Genomic DNA, 18297 nt, shown 5'->3' with positions numbered 1-18297 from the left:
GTATTCTCTTCATTCCTTGTGTCTAATAAAGTCCTTTAATGCTTTTGTCGCTTTCCATCCTTACTGCCATTATGTTGGGCCAGAACCCCATCTTCTGTTTTAGAATTACCATACTGGTCTTAATTGGTACTTGTACTTTCAGTTTTCCTATTCCAATTCACTGTGCACAGATAGTCATTTCTAGGCTCAAAACAAACTGGCCCTGGATTCAATTAGGTTTAAAGTAGTAAGAAGCACTCTTTATTTTTTTTTTTTTTAAGATTTGATTTTTTTATTTTTTTAATTTTTTTTATTTTTTATTTTTTTTAAATTTTTATTTATTTATGATAGTCACACAGAGAGAGAGAGAGAGGCAGAGACACAGGCAGAGGGAGAAGCAGGCTCCATGCACCGGGAGCCTGACGTGGGATTCGATCCTGGATCTCCAGGATCGCGCCCTGGGCCAAAGGCAGGCGCTAAACCGCTGCGCCACCCAGGGATCCCAAGATTTGATTTTTTTAAAAATTTTATTTTATTTATTTATGATAGGCACACAGTGAGAGAGAGAGAGAGGCAGAGACATAGGCAGAGGGAGAAGCAGGCTCCATGCACCGGGAGCCTGACGTGGGATTCGATCCCGAGTCTCCAGGATCGCGCCCTGAGCCAAAGGCAGGCGCCAAACCGCTGTGCCACCCAGGGATCCCTAAGATTTGATTTTTAAGTAATCTTCCCACCCAACGTGGGGTTCAAATTCACAACCCTAAGACCAAGAGTTGCATGCTCCACCAACTGAGTCAGGTGCCCCTAGAAGCACCTGGTATATTCAGATTATATTCAGATTAAAATAGGCAATTGGAATTTCCCATAGAATGAGCAAAGAGCAGTCACATCAGTAAGTAAAAAAATAAAATAAAAAAAAATCTCTTAGAGCAATAAGGAAGAAGTATAACTTAATGCAATGTATTTCTTTAGCTTATTTGGGGGGGGTGAGGGACACAGCATGGCTTAGTATCTACCTTGCCTTACAGTCAAAATCCATATTGGTGAATTGACCAAACCCTTAGGATTTTCACCTATATTCTTAAAACTAGAAAGAAGTACATTGAGTAGATAGTTAGGTTTTTCCTGTTTTCAGTGAGGAATAGGGAAATGGCTGCTGAGGGGGGAAAGCGGAAAAACAGGGGAAGTAGGGAAAGTGGACCGTAGAACTAATTCTCTTACAAGAAGTTTACTTGGTCTCTGGGAGTGGTATAAGCTACCCCCTTCTCCACAAACCTGCCAAGTAGGTGGTACAAATCCTGATATAAAATAATGAACCAGAATCTCACAGTCTAGGAATTCCAGCAAATTGTGCATACTGTTTTAGCTGAAACCAGCTATCTACCTCTCTCCTACTCCCTCCCCCCATCTTTCCTCTTGGCTACAGAAAAGCCTGTCCTTTTCTGAGGAAAAAGATGAACTGATATCAGATACTGGGAAAAAGAGTCAACATGTTATATCAGAGCATCTAACATGGACAGAGCAATTTAAGCATGATGAAAATAAAATGACATGGCAACTAGGCAAATACTATTGCAAAAACAACAAAAGAACCTAGAATGCAAAGACAGGCCTAGAAGAAAAATATAATTCAAGGAAAGAAAGGAAATTCTTTTCAGTTGCTCCAGACTGTAGAACTGTACTGTTCAGTATAATAGCTACTGGTCCTAAGAGACTAAATATTTACATTTATGGGGCACCTGGGTGGCTCAGTTGAGTGTCTGCCTTGGGCTCAAGTCATGATCTCGGGGTCCTAGGATTGAGCCCCCTGTCAGGCTTCTTGCTCAGTGGGGAGTCTGCCTCTCCCTCTTGCTTTGCCCCTCCTGCACCTCTGCTTATGTGTTCTCCCTCTCTCTCTCTCTCTCTCTCGTATAAATAAATAAAATCTTAAAAAAAGAGAGACTATTTACATTTAAATTAGTTAAAAAAGAAAATTTAGTTCTTAAGTTACATAAGGCATGTTTCAAGTGCTTAATAGCCACACATAGCTAGTGGATACATTGATACTGCATACGTAAAATATTTGTAAAATATTTGTAAAATATTTTTGTCTTCTCAGAAGTTCTTTCGACAGTGCTCCTGTGGAGCAAGTTAACAGCAACATTCTTTGGTAAAATAATATTCAAGTAAGATGATAAAACAACAGAATGAGATGGAAAAGGAGATTGCAGAACTAAGGAAACAAATTGTAGATCAGTGAAACTAATAAATTAGACAAAAGAAAGGAACAGAATAGACATTGCTGAAAATTACAAACCTTAAAGACTTGAGGTAGTCTCAAACACAGACAACCAATAAGTAAGGGAAGAAAGTCAAAGATGACTCAACAGTGGAACAGAAAATATATTCAAAGAGAATTCTTCTCAAAAGATAGAATGGAATTGACAGAATAAATGTGTATGCCATGTTATAGGAAAACTTGGAACTTTAAAGATGAAGAAATCTTTTTTTTTAAATTTTTTTTTAAAGATTTTATTTATTTATTCATGAGAGACAGAGAGAGAGAGGTAGAGACACAGGCAGAAGGAGAAGCAGGCTCCATGCAGGGAGCCTGATGCAGGACTTGATCCCGGGACTCCAGGATTACGCCCTGGGCCAAAGGCAGGTGCTAAACCGCTAAGCCACCCAGGGATCCCTGATGAAGAAGTCTTTAGGCAGAAAAAATAAATTATATTCAAAGGGAAGAGTCAGGTTTTTCTATTTTTTACAACAATATTTCATATAATGTCTGCAAAGTTCTGAGGGAAATAAGTGTGGCCTGAAATACTTAGCAGTCCAAGATACTGTTCTAATTAAAGGCAGCTGGTAGGTATTCTTACATGTGAAAAAACTCAAATTCAAGACCGGTGAGATCATCTGGAAAAAAACTGCTTGAGAACAAATCTTAGCCAATTAAGAGTAAATCAGAATTAAAAATTAAGAAATGAAGAAGAATTGGTGATGAGCTTTGAATCCATTTAAATGCAGAACTAATATTAAATAGCCGTACAGATTATTTTTATGGAACTAGATGTGAATGTTATTACCCTGGAGAAAATAAAAATAATAATATAGCAAAATATAGAGATGGAGAAAGGAAAGATTGGAGAAGGGATGAAAATAATGCTCTTAACAGAAAATGCTTAACATTGAGACATAGTTTAAAAAAATAAAGCATAATGACTACAACTCCTTTTGTTTTATGTTGTTTCCTTTTTAGGGGATATTGCTTGAGATAGTTGCAAATACAGTTGACCCTTAACATGATTTGAACTGTGGGTCCACTTATACCTGGATCTTTTTCAGCTAATATATTGGAAAGTTTTTTGGAGATTTGTGACAATTTGAAAAATTTGTAGATGAACCGTGTATGGAAAAATCTAAAAAACTAAGAAAAAGATATGTCATGAATGCATAAAATATGTGTAGATACTAGACTATTATTTTCATTTACTACCATAAAATATATACAAATCTATTTTATAAAAAGTTAAAAATTTCAAATCTTCAACACTTACAGACCCTATGTGGTACCATTCACAGTCAAGAGAAATGTAAATAAATGTAAAGATGCACTATTAAACCATAACTGCATACAATTAATTGTACTATTGTACTACTATAATAATTTCCTAGCTATCCTGTTGCTGTTGTGGTGAGCTTAATTATAGCAAGTGTCTCCTTGAAACACCAGTCATCTCCGTGTGAACAGTTTATCTCCTGTAAATTTGTATCACAGAAAAAGTAATCTCTTGAGGTTCTTGCATATTTTTCATTATGTTTAGTGCAATACTATACACCGTGAATAGTACCATAGGACTCCTATGAAGTGCCACTAGTGATGCTGGAAAGTGCTCCCAAGAAACAAAATTCAGGATAGTATAGGAAAAAGTTGAATTGCTTGGTAAATACTATAAATTGAGGTCTGTAGCAGTGGATGCCCAGCATTTCAAGATAAATGAATAAAGACTGTTGTAAACTAAAGAAAAAATTTGTAAAGCTGTTGGTGCAGCTACACCAGCAGATATGAAAGCCTTGAACTTTTTGCAAGATACCTTTTTATCTCATACTGAAGATGCCACTTTTTTTTAATGATTTTATTTATTTATTCATGAGAGAGAAAGAGAGATAGAGGCAGAGACACAGGCAGAGGGAGAAGCAGGCTCCATGCAGGGAGCCCAACATGGGACTCGATCCCAGGTCTCCAGGATCACATCCCAGGCGGCAGGCAGCACTAAACTGCTGCGCTACCAGGGCTGCCCTGAAGATGCCACTTTTATGTGGGTATAGGATTGTTCTAAGAAAGACATACCTGTATACTAATGTGATTCGAGAAAAATTGAAGTCATCTTATGACAAAACAAATGGAAGATGAAAGATCTAAAGCTGGAGAATATAATGCCAGCAAAGGATAGTTCGATAATTTCAGAAAGAAGTTTGGCTTAAAAAATGTCAGGATAACAGTAGAAGCAAGACTAGATTCCTGCTGACCCAAGACTAGATAAGTTCCCAAACACCATTAAAAAAATTGCTGAGAAAGACTATCTGGCTGAACAGTTTCTAATGCAGAGGAAAGTGCATTCTGGAAAAAAAAAATGCTGCAAAGGACATTTATTCGTAAGGAAGAGAAGTCACAGTAGGATTGAAGGCAAGAAGGAATAGGCTAACTCTACTCTTCTGTGCAACTACAGTTGGGATCGTGATCAGGACTGCCCTTATCTGTAGAGCTGCTAATCCCTAACATTGAAGGGAAAAAATAAACACCAGTTGCCAGTCTTTTGGCTGTACAATAGGAAGTCCTGGAAACAAGAGACTTTTTCTGGATTGGATATGAATCCATCGATGACAATGCTTTTTCCCTGAGGTCAGAAAGTACCTTGTCATTAAGGGACTGCCTTCTAAAGTTTTTTGGTATTAGACAATGCCCCTGGCTATCCAGAACCCCATGAGTTCAACACTGAAGGCCTGAAAGTGTTGCCCCCAAACACAGTGTCCCTACTTCAGCCTTCAGATCAGGTGGTCATTAAGGACTTTTTTTTTTTTTTTATTATTTGCATTTATTCTATGCAGAATTTACTCCTGGGCCGTAAGTTTTTGTTTCTTCAGTTTCTTCTGGGATATCTTTTTCTTCTGTGCAACCTCCTCTTCTGGTTTAGGAAAAATCTGCTCTTTTTCAGTAAGAATCATCTCAATGTGGCAGGGAGAGCTCATGTGTGGATTAATCCGGCCATGAGCCCTGTAGGTTCTACGTCGCATCTTGGGGGCTTTATTCACCTGGATGTGCTCAATGACCAGAGAATCTACATCTAAACCCTTAAGTTCAGCATTACTCTCCGCATTTTTAAGCATGTGCAGTAAAAATTCAGCACTCTTCTTGGGCCACCGACCCTGTGTCCAGCCCCACTGTTTGGCCTGCGCACACCTACCAACTCCACCATTGTAGCGACAGAATGGCACACACTGCTTCTGCAAAGTGACATCTTTCAGATACTTGGTGGCTTTTCGAATGTGCATACTCTTGATGGCCTGGGCAGTTTCACGTGTGTTCTTAAAGTGAACACGAAGATTTGAACCTCTCGACTTGCATGATTTTGTAGGGTTTTCTGGGTCCAGCGAGTAGCGAACCATCTCCGGAGGTCACCTCAAGCTGCTCGGGGGAAGAGCTCATTAAGGACTTTTAAGGCTTATTGCACATGATATGCTATAGAAAACGTTGTCAATGAGATGGAAGAGAACCTCAGTAGAGAAAACATCATGCAAGTCTGGAAAGATAACACCATTGAAGATGCCATTGTTGTTCTAGAAAAAGCCATGAAAGCAATCAGGCCTGGGAGAATAAATTCCTGCTGGAGAAAACTGTCCAGGTGTTGTACATGGCTTCACAGGATTTATGACAGAGACAAGGAAATCATGAAAGAGATTGTGATTATAGCAAAAAAAAATGGTGGGGATGAAGGGTTTCAGGATATCTTAGAGGAATTCAAGAGCTAAGAGACTCCCCACCAGAGGAATTAAGAGTGCTTGATGGAGAGGAATGCTTCTGATGATGCCAGATGATGAAGCAGTGTTAGAAAAATTGACATTAGACAATCTGGCAGAAACATTCTGATTATTTAAGACTGCTTTTCATTTCTTTTATGACGTGTACCTTTCTAGGTATGGGCACTGCAACTAAAGCAAATGGTGGAAGAAGGATTGGTATTATATGGATAGAAACATTTTTAGAGAAATGAAAAAACAAAAAGACAGAAATTATGATGTACTCCATAAAGTTACACTTACTGTGCCTGCTTCTTCTGCCTCCCCTTCTGCCTTCTCCATCTCCTCTGCTGCTGTCACTCCTGAGACAGCAAGCCCCAGCCCTTATTATCCTCAGCCAGTGAGGACGAAGACCTTTGGAATGAAACATTCCACTTAGTAAATAATCATCCTGCTGTACAGTTAACAAATTTATATCTGGTATATGTGTCTGCCTACATGTGAAAATTTAGTAACTATATAGCAAGAAATATATGAGACATTTGTGTCATTATCCTCATTGCCTAAGTAGTCATTGTGTAGGACACAATATGCAAGAATTGTATGGAAGTGGATAGCCTATCCTTACATAGGCATAAGGTGAATAATATTAAATATAAAATTAATAATGCTTTAGCTTTCCTACTGTTTTATAATTTTGCTTTCAAAGAATTACATTGTCCTACAGTATACTTTCTCTCTTGTAATTGAAGAAACTTTATATCAGTCTATCATCACAGGTAAGTGGTTTTTAAAAAAAATGTAACAGTGTTTCAGTACTGCATTGTGGATATGACTAATATTGTACCCTATAAAAATTTTATAGGGATTCATTCATTAGTGTATAGGCTAGGCTACTGTGAAGCTATTGTATTGATTACACTAGGCTATCATAAAGCAGTACTGGTGCCACTTTATTATCAATACATGAGTTGTTATACCTGTCAGTAAAAATGAATTTCTTTTTCACATTATGTTTTCATTTTTGATGTTTAGTAGTAGTAATATATGTAATATCTCTAGTGTTTTGTATCATATAAGACAATTTTGACAGGTACTGACAGATGATTATCTTGTAAACTTATGGTATTAAAAGCACAATGCAGTACTGTAAGTGTATCTTGTTTTCCTTATGATTTTATTAATATTTATTTTCTCTAGCTTACTCTGTTACTCTATTGTAAAAGTACAGTATATAATAAGGATAATGTACAAAAATGTGCTAATTGTTTATGTTATTAAGGATTTTGGTCAACAGGATATTAGTAGTTAAGTTTTTGGATAGTCAGAAGTTACACATGGATTTTCAACTGCATGGTGAGTTGGTGCCCTTAATCTTCATGTTGATTTGTGTGGAATCAGAAAAGACCCCGAATAGCCAGGGGAATTTTAAAAAAGAAAACCATAGCTGGGGGCATCACAATGCCAGATTTCAGGTTGTACTACAAAGCTGTGGTCATCAAGACAGTGTGGTACTGGCACAAAAACAGACACATAGATCAATGGAACAGAATAGAGAACCCAGAAGTGGATCCTGAAATGTACGGTCATCTAATATTCGATAAAGGAGGAAAGACTATCCATTGGAAGAAAGACAGTCTCTTCAATAAATGGTGCTGGGAAAATTGGACATCCACATGCAGAAGAATGAAACTGGACCACTCTCTTTCACCATACACAAAGATAAACTCAAAATGGATGAGAGATCTAAATGTGAGACAAGAGTCCATCAAAATCATAGAAGAGAACACAGGCAACACCCTCTTTGAACTCAGCCACAGTAACTTCTTGCAAGATACATCCACAAAGGCAAAAGAAACAAAAGCAAAAATGAACTATTGGGACTTCATCAAGATAAGAAGCTTTTGCACAGCAAAGGATACAGTCAACAAAACTAAAAGACAACCTACAGAATGGGAGAAGATATTTGCAAATGACATATCAGATAAAGGGCTAGTTTCCAAAATCTATAAAGAACTTATTAAACTCAACACCAAAGAAACAAACAATCCAATCATGAAATGGGCAAAAGACATGAAGAGAAATCTCACAGAGGAAGACATGGACATGGCCAACATGCACATGAGAAAATGCTCTGCATCACTTGCCATCAGGGAAATACAAATCAAAACCACAATGAGATCCCACCTCACACCAGTGAGAATGGGGAAAATCAACAAGGCAGGAAACAACAAATGTTGGAGAGGATGCGGAGAAAAGGGAACCCTCTTAACACTGTTGGTGGGAATGTGAACTGGTGCAGCCACTTTGGAAAACTGTGTGGAGGTTCCTCAAAGAGTTAAAAATAGACCTGCCCTATGACCCAGCAATTGCACTGTTGGGGATTTACCCCAAAGATTCAGATGCAATGAAACGTCGGGACACTTGCACCCCGATGTTTCTATCAGCAATGGCCACAATAGCCAAACTGTGGAAGGAGCCTCGGTGTCCATCGAAAGATGAATGGATAAAGAAGATGTGGTTTATGTATACAATGGAATATTACTCAGCAATTAGAAACGACAAATACCCACCATTTGCTTCAACGTGGATGGAACTGGAGGGTATTATGCTGAGTGAAGTAAGTCAATCGGAGAAGGACAAACAGTGTATGTTCTCATTCATTTGGGGAATATGAATAATAGCGAAAGGGAATATAAAGGAAGGGAAAAGAAAGTATGGGAAATATCAGGAAGGGAGACAGAACATAAAGACTCCTAACTCGGGGAAACGAACTAGGGGTGGTGGAAGGGGAGGAGGGCGGGTGTTGGAGGGGAATGGGTGACGGGCACTGAGGTGGACACTTGACGGGATGAGCACTGGGTGTTTTTCTGTATGTTGGTAAATTGAACACCAATAAAAATTAATTAAAAAAAAATAATCTCCATGTTGTACAAGGGTCAGCTGTACTTGAACTTCAAAAATTACCTCATAGTTAAAATTTTTTTTTAAAGATTTTATTTATTTATTCATGAAAGACACAGAGAGGGATCCCTGGGTGGCACAGCGGTTTATCACGTGCCTTTGGCCCAGGGCGCGATCCTGGAGACCCGGGGTTGAATCCCACGTAGGGCTCCCAGTGCATGGAGCCTGCTTCTCCCTCTGCCTGTGTCTCTGCCTCTCTCTCTCTCTCTCTCTCTGTGACTATCATAAATAAATAAAAATTAAAAAAAAAAAAGACACAGAGAGAAAGAGAGAGGCAGAGACACATAGAGGAGAAGCAGGCTCCATGCAGGAAGCCCAATGTGGAACTCGATCCCGGGACTCCAGGATCATGCCCTGGGCCAAAGTCAGGTGCCAAACCGCTGAGCCACCCAGGGATCCCCCTCATAGTTAAAATTAAAAAAAAAATGTATTTAAGAGAGACAGAGGTAGTGAGACAGCGTGAGCAGGGGAGGAGAGGGAGAAGCAGGGAGCCTGACATGGGGCTTGATCCCAGGACTCTGGGATCGTGACCTGAACTGAAGGCAGACGTTTAACTGACTGAGCCACCTAGGCATCCCATTGAAGTGTAGTTTTTTTTTTTTTTTAAAGTTTTATTCATTCATTCATTCATTCATTCATGAGAGAGATATAGAGAGAGGCAGAGACACAGGCCAGGGAGAAGCAGGCTCCCTGCAGGGAGCCTGTTGTGGGACTTGATCCCAGCTACCTCAGGATCATGCCTTGAGCTGAAGGCAGAGGCCCAACCACTGAACCGCCCAGGTGTCCCGAAGTGTAGTTAAATTTAATACTATTAAAAATGGCATATATAGTGTGATTTTATTTTTTTCTAAATTTCTTCTGTGTCATTCTATCTGTAAAAGTACATATAAAGATATCTATAATAGCTTAGTATCTTGATAATTTTAGGATTTAAATTTGCATTTGGGGTGATTTTTAATAATTGTCTTTCTGCATTTCTGTATTTAATTTTTTTGTAACAATGGAGAGTTTAGTTTTACTAAAAAACAAATTCTATACACGAGTATGTGAAGGTATTAACAGTGGTTAACTCTGGGTAGGAGGAGGAATGTATATTTAATTTTTTCCCTTCTTTTCCCTTTAAAAAACTCTTTTGTTTAAATTTAAAATAAAAAAGAAGAAAACAAAAATGCTTGAGTATTTCAGAGCAGATTAAGCCCGATTTGGAGGGACACCTGGGTGGTTCAGCAAGGAGCATGCCTGCCCCCCCGCCCCATGAATAAATAAATAAAATTAAAAAAAAAAAAGAAAAACCAAAAGCCAGATTTGGAGATGATAGTTACTCGGGTTCATAATATGACATATGGCATAGGAATATAGTTTATCCAGATCTGAGAAGGTGATGATTTTGGAATTGGTTATCCAGTTGTGGAAAGGATAATCCCTAGAAGTAGTACAATATTAATGTGGAATTGAAATACATGAACTTTCATGGTGTATTTAGGGGATACATTTGTTTGTTAAGTAGTCTTCATGCCCAGCGTGGAGCCCAATATGGAGCTTGAACTCATGACACTGAGATCAAGACCTGAGCTGAAATCAAGAATCGCTTAACCAACTGAGTCACTCAGGAGCCCCAGGGATAAAATCTTTTTTAAATTATCACTTTGTGTCAGGACCAAATACCTTATGAAAATTGTGCTTAGACTGATTTTATAGACTCATGCTGAGGAAACAAAGTGTTAATGGTGTTGGTACTGTTTTTAGTAGTAGGGGAATTATGCTGTATATCAAATAAAGAGTAGATTTCTCATTTCCTGAGGATTTCATAATAGTAATTTTTTTCCTTCTGCACTATGAAGAAACTAGTTTGCTAGTTGTGAAAAGCTGGAAACTGTTAAATGTGACAATATTATTGAATTGAAAATTAGAAAAAGTAATTTGATGATAATATAAAGTTTTTAGTTCTGATTTTCTGAATGAGACTAAGATTGAATGTAATACAGACATAAATAGTTTAATGACAGAAAGTGTTCTACTTTTCACTAGTTTTTGTCTCTCTCCCCACCCCCGACTCTCTTACAGACTCACCAGTCAAAAGAAGATGGAGTTTATGTTTTTCAGCCCCACAGTCAGCCAGTTAGCTGTCTTTACTTCTCACCTGCCAATCCGGCTCACATACTGTCACTGAGCTATGATGGCACATTACGCTGTGGGGATTTTTCAAGGGCTATTTTTGAAGAGGTAAATATTAAGTGTTTACATTAATATAATGTATGAATATGACTTGAGATGATATTCTGGATTCTTTGAAATGCTATATGAATGATTATTATACCAGTCAGAATGAGTGAAGTGGTATAAAATAGGACCTTTAGAACTACACTGCTTAAGTTTGAATCACAGGCCTTCTGTAACTACTTGTGTGACCTTGGAAGTTATTTAACCTCTTTGTCCCTCAATTTCCTTAGCTGTAAAATGAGATAACAATAGTACCTATCTCATGATAAGTTTAGTTGTAAAACGGGATAGTAATAGTACCTACCTCGTGATAACCTTATCACAGGATTAAATGACTTAAGGCAGATAAAGTGGTTAGAATGAATGCAGCCAGACACATTAAATGTTTGCTCTCATTACTTTTTAATTTATGCAGAAAGCCTTTATTTTGTATTACTATATTTTACTGAAGTATAGTTGATACACAATGTTACATTAGTTTCAAGTGTACTACATAGTGATTCAGCAGCTCTATACATTATGCTGTGTTCACCACAAGTATAGCTACCATCTGTCACCATGCAATGCTATTATAATACCATTGACTATATTCCCTATGCTATTTGTTTTATCCTTTTTTTATTCCCATATTCATTTCAATACTGGAAGCCTGTATCTGCCATTCCCCTACATTCATTTTGCCCATTTCCTCCCATTCCTGCGAATCCCTCTGGCAACCACCAATTTGTTCTCTGTATTTAAGAGTGTTTCTGCTTTTTTTATTTATTTGTTTTTTAGATTCCATCTAAGTGAAATCATAAGCTATTTGTCTTTCTCTGACTTAACCTCACTTAACAAAATGTCCTTTAGGTCCATGTATATTGTCACAAAAGGCACGATCTCATTCTTTTTTTGTGACTAATATCCCATTGCATAAACACACACACACACACACACACACACATCCACATCTTCTTTATCCATTCATCTATCAATGGATATTTAGGTTGCTTGCATATCTTCACTATTGTAAGTAATACTGCAGTGAACTTAAGGGTACATATATCTTTTTAATTTAGTGTTATCATTTTCTTTGGGTAAATATTAGTGGAATTACTGCATTGTATGGTTTTTCTGACTTTAGTTTTTTGAGGAACCTCTATACTGTTTTCTAAGGTGGCTATACTAATTTACATTCCCACAAGCCCAGCAGTGCACAAGGGCTCCTTTTTCTCCACATCTTTGCCAATATTAGTTATTTCTTGTCTTTTTTGATAGTAGCTATTCTAACAGGTGTAAGGTGAGATCTCATTGTAATTTTGATTTGCATTTTCCTGATAATTAGTGATGTTGAGCATCTTTTCATATATCTGTTGGCTATCTCCCTGTCTTTGGAAAAATGTCCATGTTCTCTGCTCATTTTTTTAATTGGGGATTTTTTTGGTGTTCAGTTGTATAAGTTCTTTATATATTCATTTTATATATATAAGGGATATTACCCTTATCAAATATATCATTTGCAAATATCTTGTCCCATTTAGTAGGTTTTCTTTCTTTCTTTTTTTCTTTTTTTTTAATGATTTTATTTATTTATTCATGAGAGGCACAGAGAGAGAGAGGCAGAGACACAGGCAAAGGGAGAGCAGGCTCCATGCAGGGAGCCTGACAGACTCCTATCCCAGGTCTCCAGGGTCACACCCTGGGCTGAAGGCTGGGCCACCAGGGCTGCCCTAGGTTTTCTTTTCATTTTTTTGATGGTTTCCTTTGCTGTACAAAACTTTTCTATTTTAATGTAGTTGTAAAAGTTGATTTTTGCTCTTCTTCCCTTACCTTAGGAGACATATCTAGAAAAACGCTGGTAAGTCTGGTGTCAGAGATTACTGCCTATGTTTTCTTTTTTGGAGTTGTATGGTTTCAGATCTCACATTTAGGTCTTGAATCCATTTTTAATTGATTAATTAGGTTTTTTTTTTTTTAAGATTTTATTTATTTACTCATGAGAGACACACAGAGAGAGAGGCAGAGACACAGGCAGAGGGAGAAGCAGGCTCCATGCAGGGAGCTCAATGTGGGACTTCCAGGATCACGCCCCTGGGCAGCGGGGAGGTGCTCAACTGCTGAGTCACCCAGGCTTCCCCCTCCATGTTTGTTCTTTCTCAAGATTGCTTTGCCTATTCTGGTTCTCTTATGGTTCCATACAAATGTTAGGATTACTAGTACTAGCTCTGTGAAAAATGCTATTGATATATTTGTTGATAGGAATTGCATTGAATCTATAGATTGCTTTGAGTAGTATGGATATTTTAACAGTATCGGTTTTTTCAATCTGTGAATGGTGTATCTTTCCATTTGTGTTATCTTCAATTTTTTTGATCATTGTTTTATAGCTTTCAGAATACAGGTCTTTTATGTTGTTGGTTACATTTATTCCTATTCTTTTTGGTAGATTTTTAAAAATATTATTTGAGAGAGAGAGAGAGAGTTCGGTCGAGGACAGAGGGAGAGGGAGAGAAAGTCTCAAGCAGGCTCTGCACTGAGCATGGAGCCTGATGTGTAGGGCTTGACCTTATGAACCTGAGATCACAGCTTGAGCTGAAACCAAGAGTCAGATACTTAACCAACTGCACTCCCAGGCACCCCTTTTTGGTGCAATTGTAAATGGAATTGTTTTCTTAATTTCTTATTCTGCTACTTTGTTATTATAAAGTATAACATTAATTTTGTATCCTACAACTTTCTTGAATTCATTTTTTATGTCTAATAGCTTTTTGTTAGAGTCTTTAGGGTTTTCTATGTATAGTATCATGTCATCTGCAGAGACAGTTTTACATTTTCCTTACCGATTTGGATGCCTTTTATAATTATTTTTATCTGATTCTTGGGTGAGGACTTCCAGTACTATGTTGAATAAAACTGGTGAGAGTGCACATTTTTGCATTGTTCCCGATCTTAAAGGAAAAACTCAATTTTCACCATTGAGGGTGATGTTAGGTGTATATTTGTCTTTTTTTTTTAAGATTTATTTATTCAAGAGGGAGTGTGCAAGTGAGCAGGGGGAGGTGGCAGAAGCAAAGGAAGAGAGAGAATCCTGAAACAGACACTGTGCTGAGTGCAGAGCTTGATGCAGGCTCGATCCCAGGAACCCTAGATCATGATCTGAGCCAAAATCAAGAGTTAGCATCTCAACCAACTGAGCCTTCCAGGCAGTATGTACCTGTTCTGGACATTTCATATAAATGGAATCACACAATTTGTAGTCTTTTGTGACTTCATTCTTTTACATAACGATGTTTTCAGGATTCATCCATGTTGCAGAATATGTCATTACTTCATTCCTTTTTATGGATGAATAATATTTCACTATACAGACATACCACATTTTACTCATCCGTTCATTAGTTGATGAACATTTGGGTTGTTTCCATTTTTTACTATTGAAAATAATATCGTTATGGACATTGATGTACAAGTTTTGTTTGAACATACACTTTCATTTCTTTTGGGTATATATATATATACCTAGCAGTAGAGTTGTTTGATCATATGGTAACTCTGTGTTTAGTAGTTTGAGGAACTACCAAACTGTTTTCCAAAGTGGCTTCACCGTTTTACATACTCATTCACAATATATGAATATTCCAATTTTTCCACACCCTTGCCAGTACTTCTTGTTGGTGACTATAGCCATCCTAGTGAGTATGAAGTCTTATGTCATTATGGTTTTGATCCTCATTTCCCTAATGATTAATGATGTCTAGTGTCTTTTCATCTACTTATTGGTCATTTGTATTTGTTTAGAGAACTGTTGATTTCTCTAAATGTTGGATTTTTTGCCTAATTTTTAATTGGGCTATCTTTTTAGTATTGTGTTGTAAGATTTCTCCACTTTTATATTTAAAGTTAGATTTATTGAAGTGTAAATTATATACAGTAAAATTTATTCTTTTAATTGTATGGTTCTATGAGTTTTAACAAATTGTCTGTACCTATGCAACTGCCACCACAATCAAGATATAGTAAATTCCTGTCACCTGAAAAAAATCACCTTGTGACCCTTTGTAGTCAGTCCCCTCCCCTTCCCACAGTGCCTGACAACCACTGATATGATTACTGTTCCTATAATTTTATCTGCTCCAGAATGTCAAATAAATGGAATCATGTGGCATGGAGTTTTTTATGTCTTGCTTATTTCACCTAGCATAATATTACTAAGAGTCATCTATAATGTTGCATGTATAAGTAATGTGCCCCTGATACTACTGATTGAAGAATTACCTTGTGTTAGCACTAAGAGTGCTTTATATACATTGGTAAGCCTTATCACACACTATGAAATAATGTTATCCCCACTTAACATTTGAGAAAACTGAGGTAAAGAGGTTTGTTGGCTTGCTCCGGGACATAAATGGCAGTGCTAGATTTTTCACTTTGGTCTGACTCCACTGCAATTAAGCTTCTGCACTTAACCATTGTAATATACTGACTGAATACTTCTGGTTTCATTTGGAGCTTTTTTGGATGTACATGGGTTGTGATGCCTTTGGTATATTAATTTGTTAATCTCAGTTTGTAATAGTATATGCAGCTTTTTATTAAAAGTAAAAATCAGCAATTAGTGATTCAGTGTTAAGAATTGTGGCTAAGTATACTTCCAAAAAGTACACATACACTTATAAGCATACAGATGTAGATTTTTTTCCTTTGCAATAATGGATTCATACATATACATACATTTTTGCAACTTGCTTTTTTTCCCTTAGTAGTATGGACAGGTTGTAGTATAAATTTACCTAATTCTTTTTAGCAGTGCATGGCATTTCAAAGTTGAGATGTACCATCATTTATTTAAACAGGCCTCTTTTAGTGAGCATTTAGGTTGCTTTTGTATTGCTATTTTTAAAAAATATTTTATTTATTCATGAGAGACACAGAGAGACAGAGACATATGCAGAGGGAGAAGCAGGCTCACTGTGGGAAGCCCAATGCGGGACTTGATCCCAGGACCCCGGGATCAAGACCTGAGCCGAAGGCAGATGCTCAACCACTGAGGCACCCAGGTGTTCCTATTACAGGCAGTCTTTCAGTAGGCATCTTTATATATATCTTAGATAAATTATTGGGTTAGAGGGTACAGGCATTAAATATTTTAATAGGTGTACTCTGACTAGTCAGAAATTTGTTATTTATTTATTTATACTTCTACCATGAGTAAATGATATGGCCATATGGCCATATTTTTTTGGATTTGGTTGGCAAAATTACTTGGTATTTTAAGGTATTTCAGTTGGGTAGTATTCAGATTTAGTTCATTTATTATTAAGTGACACAGAATAGATCTGCAACTGAGGTTGATTGGGTTTAAGAGATTTGGCATGTAACCCTGACATGAGTGGATCAGCCATTTGATTGTTTTGAGGACTCTCATAGCTGATCAGTGTCTTAGTTTCCATCTCTATAAAATGGATGATCATTTTGCTCTGTGCTTTCTGCATGATGATGGGAGGATAAATGATATTATTAGGTAAAGTGCTTTATAACTTTTTACCAAAGAATTTATGCCTTGGTTGTTATTTATATCCTTAGGTATATAGAGATGAAAGAAGTAGCTTTTCCTCTTTTGACTTCTTGGGAGAAGATGCCTCCACTTTAATAGTAGGACACTGGAATGGAAATATATCACTGGTAGATAGACGGACACCTGGAACTTCTTATGAGAAACTTATCAATTCTTCTTTGAGAAAAATAAGAACTGTTCATGTCCACCCAGTGCATAGACAGTATTTTATCACTGCAGGATTGAGGTATGTTCTTAATAAAGTTTTGTGATTTAAGTCTTTTAAAATTAAGAATACTGTTTTTTTATTTAATTTTTAAAGATTCATTTATTTATTTTAGAGAGAATGCAAGTACCTAGAGGGGCAGAGAGATGGGGGAGAGAGAGAGAATCCTCAAGCAGACTGCCTGCTGAGACAGAGCCTGATGCTGGGGCTTGATCCCAGGACTCTGAGATCATGACCTGAGCTGAAACCAAGAGTTGGACATTTAACCGACTGAGCCACCCAAGTGCTCAGAAGGACTACTATTGTAGTTTGGATGTCAAAGACATTTAACTTTTGTGATACTCATATAGCTAAATAACTTCTTTCCATACCAATTGAGGTTTTATTGAGTGTGATTTTTTTTTAAAAGAGAGTTTCTTTTGAAAAAAAAAAAAAAGATGCATTTACCTTTAATAAGTAGTGAAAGTATCAAAAGAAAAGCATTTTTGTTTTCTTTGGCATCATATGCATTTACTTTTTTCTTTTTAAGATTTTTTTTTAATTTTTTTTGAAAGAGAGAGAGCACAAGCAGGGAGGAGGGACAGAGGGAGAGGGAAAAGCAGACTTCTGCTGAGCAGGGAGCCCAATGTGGGACTGGACCCCAGGACCTGGACCGAAGGCAGACGTTTAACCCACTGAGCCATGAGGGCACCCCCATATGCATTTAATTCTAGTCATTTGAGAAGAAAACTTGTAAAAAAAAAAGAAAAGTATATGTGACCTAGAACTTGGCCTGTGTTTATTTTTTTCTCAGATGAGAAAACCAACTAGAATCTTGTTTCTCTTTACCCACTGGTTTCATATATAATCTGTAGTATGGGATTTTTCTGATATTTCATTTTTTTAACTATACAGTGTTTGTAAAATTATTACAGGTCAGAGTCTTCTTCAATATAATGAATATTTGAGCATCTATGTTCAGCACTATTCAAGAGCTGCTTACTACATGTACTGTGGCAACACTGAGAATTATTCCTCCTTTTACAGGGATACTCATATTTATGATACAAGGCACTTGAATCCCAGAGGAAGCCAGCCTTTGATTTCTTTGACTGAACACACAAAGAGCATAGCTTCTGCCTATTTTTCACCTCTTACTGGTAACAAAGTAGTGACCACATGTGCTGATTGTAAACTGAGGTAAATTGGTGAGATAGAAATGTGTTAACAATCTGTAGCTACTGTGTCAGTAAACCAGTAGCTTTGTTTACTACTGCTCCCTATTAACTTGCTAGTATTATGTTTTGTAGCCATTTCTGTCTGTTCCTGGACAAATAAATAACCTATATTTAATGGTTTTTCAGCAGTTTTTAGGTCTGGCAATTTCCTTGAGATTGGC

At 37.2% G+C, this 18297-nt stretch overlaps 3 protein-coding genes across 4 annotated transcripts in view; 1 reads left to right on the top strand and 2 right to left on the bottom strand.

The window, feature by feature from the left end:
• Window positions 1-18297, top strand: part of WDR76 (WD repeat domain 76) — a 55403-nt gene that overhangs the window by 29012 nt on the left and 8094 nt on the right. For both annotated transcript variants that reach the window (XM_041743231.1, XM_041743229.1), the window contains 3 exons: window positions 11005-11163; window positions 16723-16940; window positions 17946-18098. In XM_041743231.1, the coding sequence (XP_041599165.1) occupies window positions 11005-11163; window positions 16723-16940; window positions 17946-18098 (530 nt within the window). The remainder of the gene's footprint in view (window positions 1-11004; window positions 11164-16722; window positions 16941-17945; window positions 18099-18297) is intronic.
• LOC121484262 (60S ribosomal protein L17-like) lies at window positions 4418-5702 on the bottom strand. Its single transcript, XM_041743234.1, has one exon. It carries the CDS (start codon window positions 5623-5625, stop codon window positions 5071-5073), a length of 555 nt encoding a protein of 184 aa, XP_041599168.1. The 5' UTR covers window positions 5626-5702; the 3' UTR covers window positions 4418-5070.
• FRMD5 (FERM domain containing 5) overlaps window positions 5856-18297 on the bottom strand; it is a 334543-nt gene continuing 322101 nt past the window's right edge. The window contains exon 16 of the mRNA XM_041743232.1: window positions 5856-6390. Coding sequence (XP_041599166.1) covers window positions 6107-6390 — 284 coding nt within the window. The 3' untranslated portion in view covers window positions 5856-6106. The remainder of the gene's footprint in view (window positions 6391-18297) is intronic.

Source organism: Vulpes lagopus, chromosome 2 (genome assembly GCF_018345385.1).
Source record: "Vulpes lagopus strain Blue_001 chromosome 2, ASM1834538v1, whole genome shotgun sequence".
NCBI lineage: Eukaryota > Metazoa > Chordata > Mammalia > Carnivora > Canidae > Vulpes > Vulpes lagopus.
Note: the sequence above shows the minus strand (reverse complement) of the source record. Positions and strands in the feature narration are given on the sequence as shown.

Excerpts from the sequence above, each read along its gene's own strand:
- LOC121484262 (XM_041743234.1), bottom strand. The coding sequence starts at position 5,625 with ATGGTTCGCTACTCGCTGGACCCAGAAAACCCTACAAAATCATGCAAG.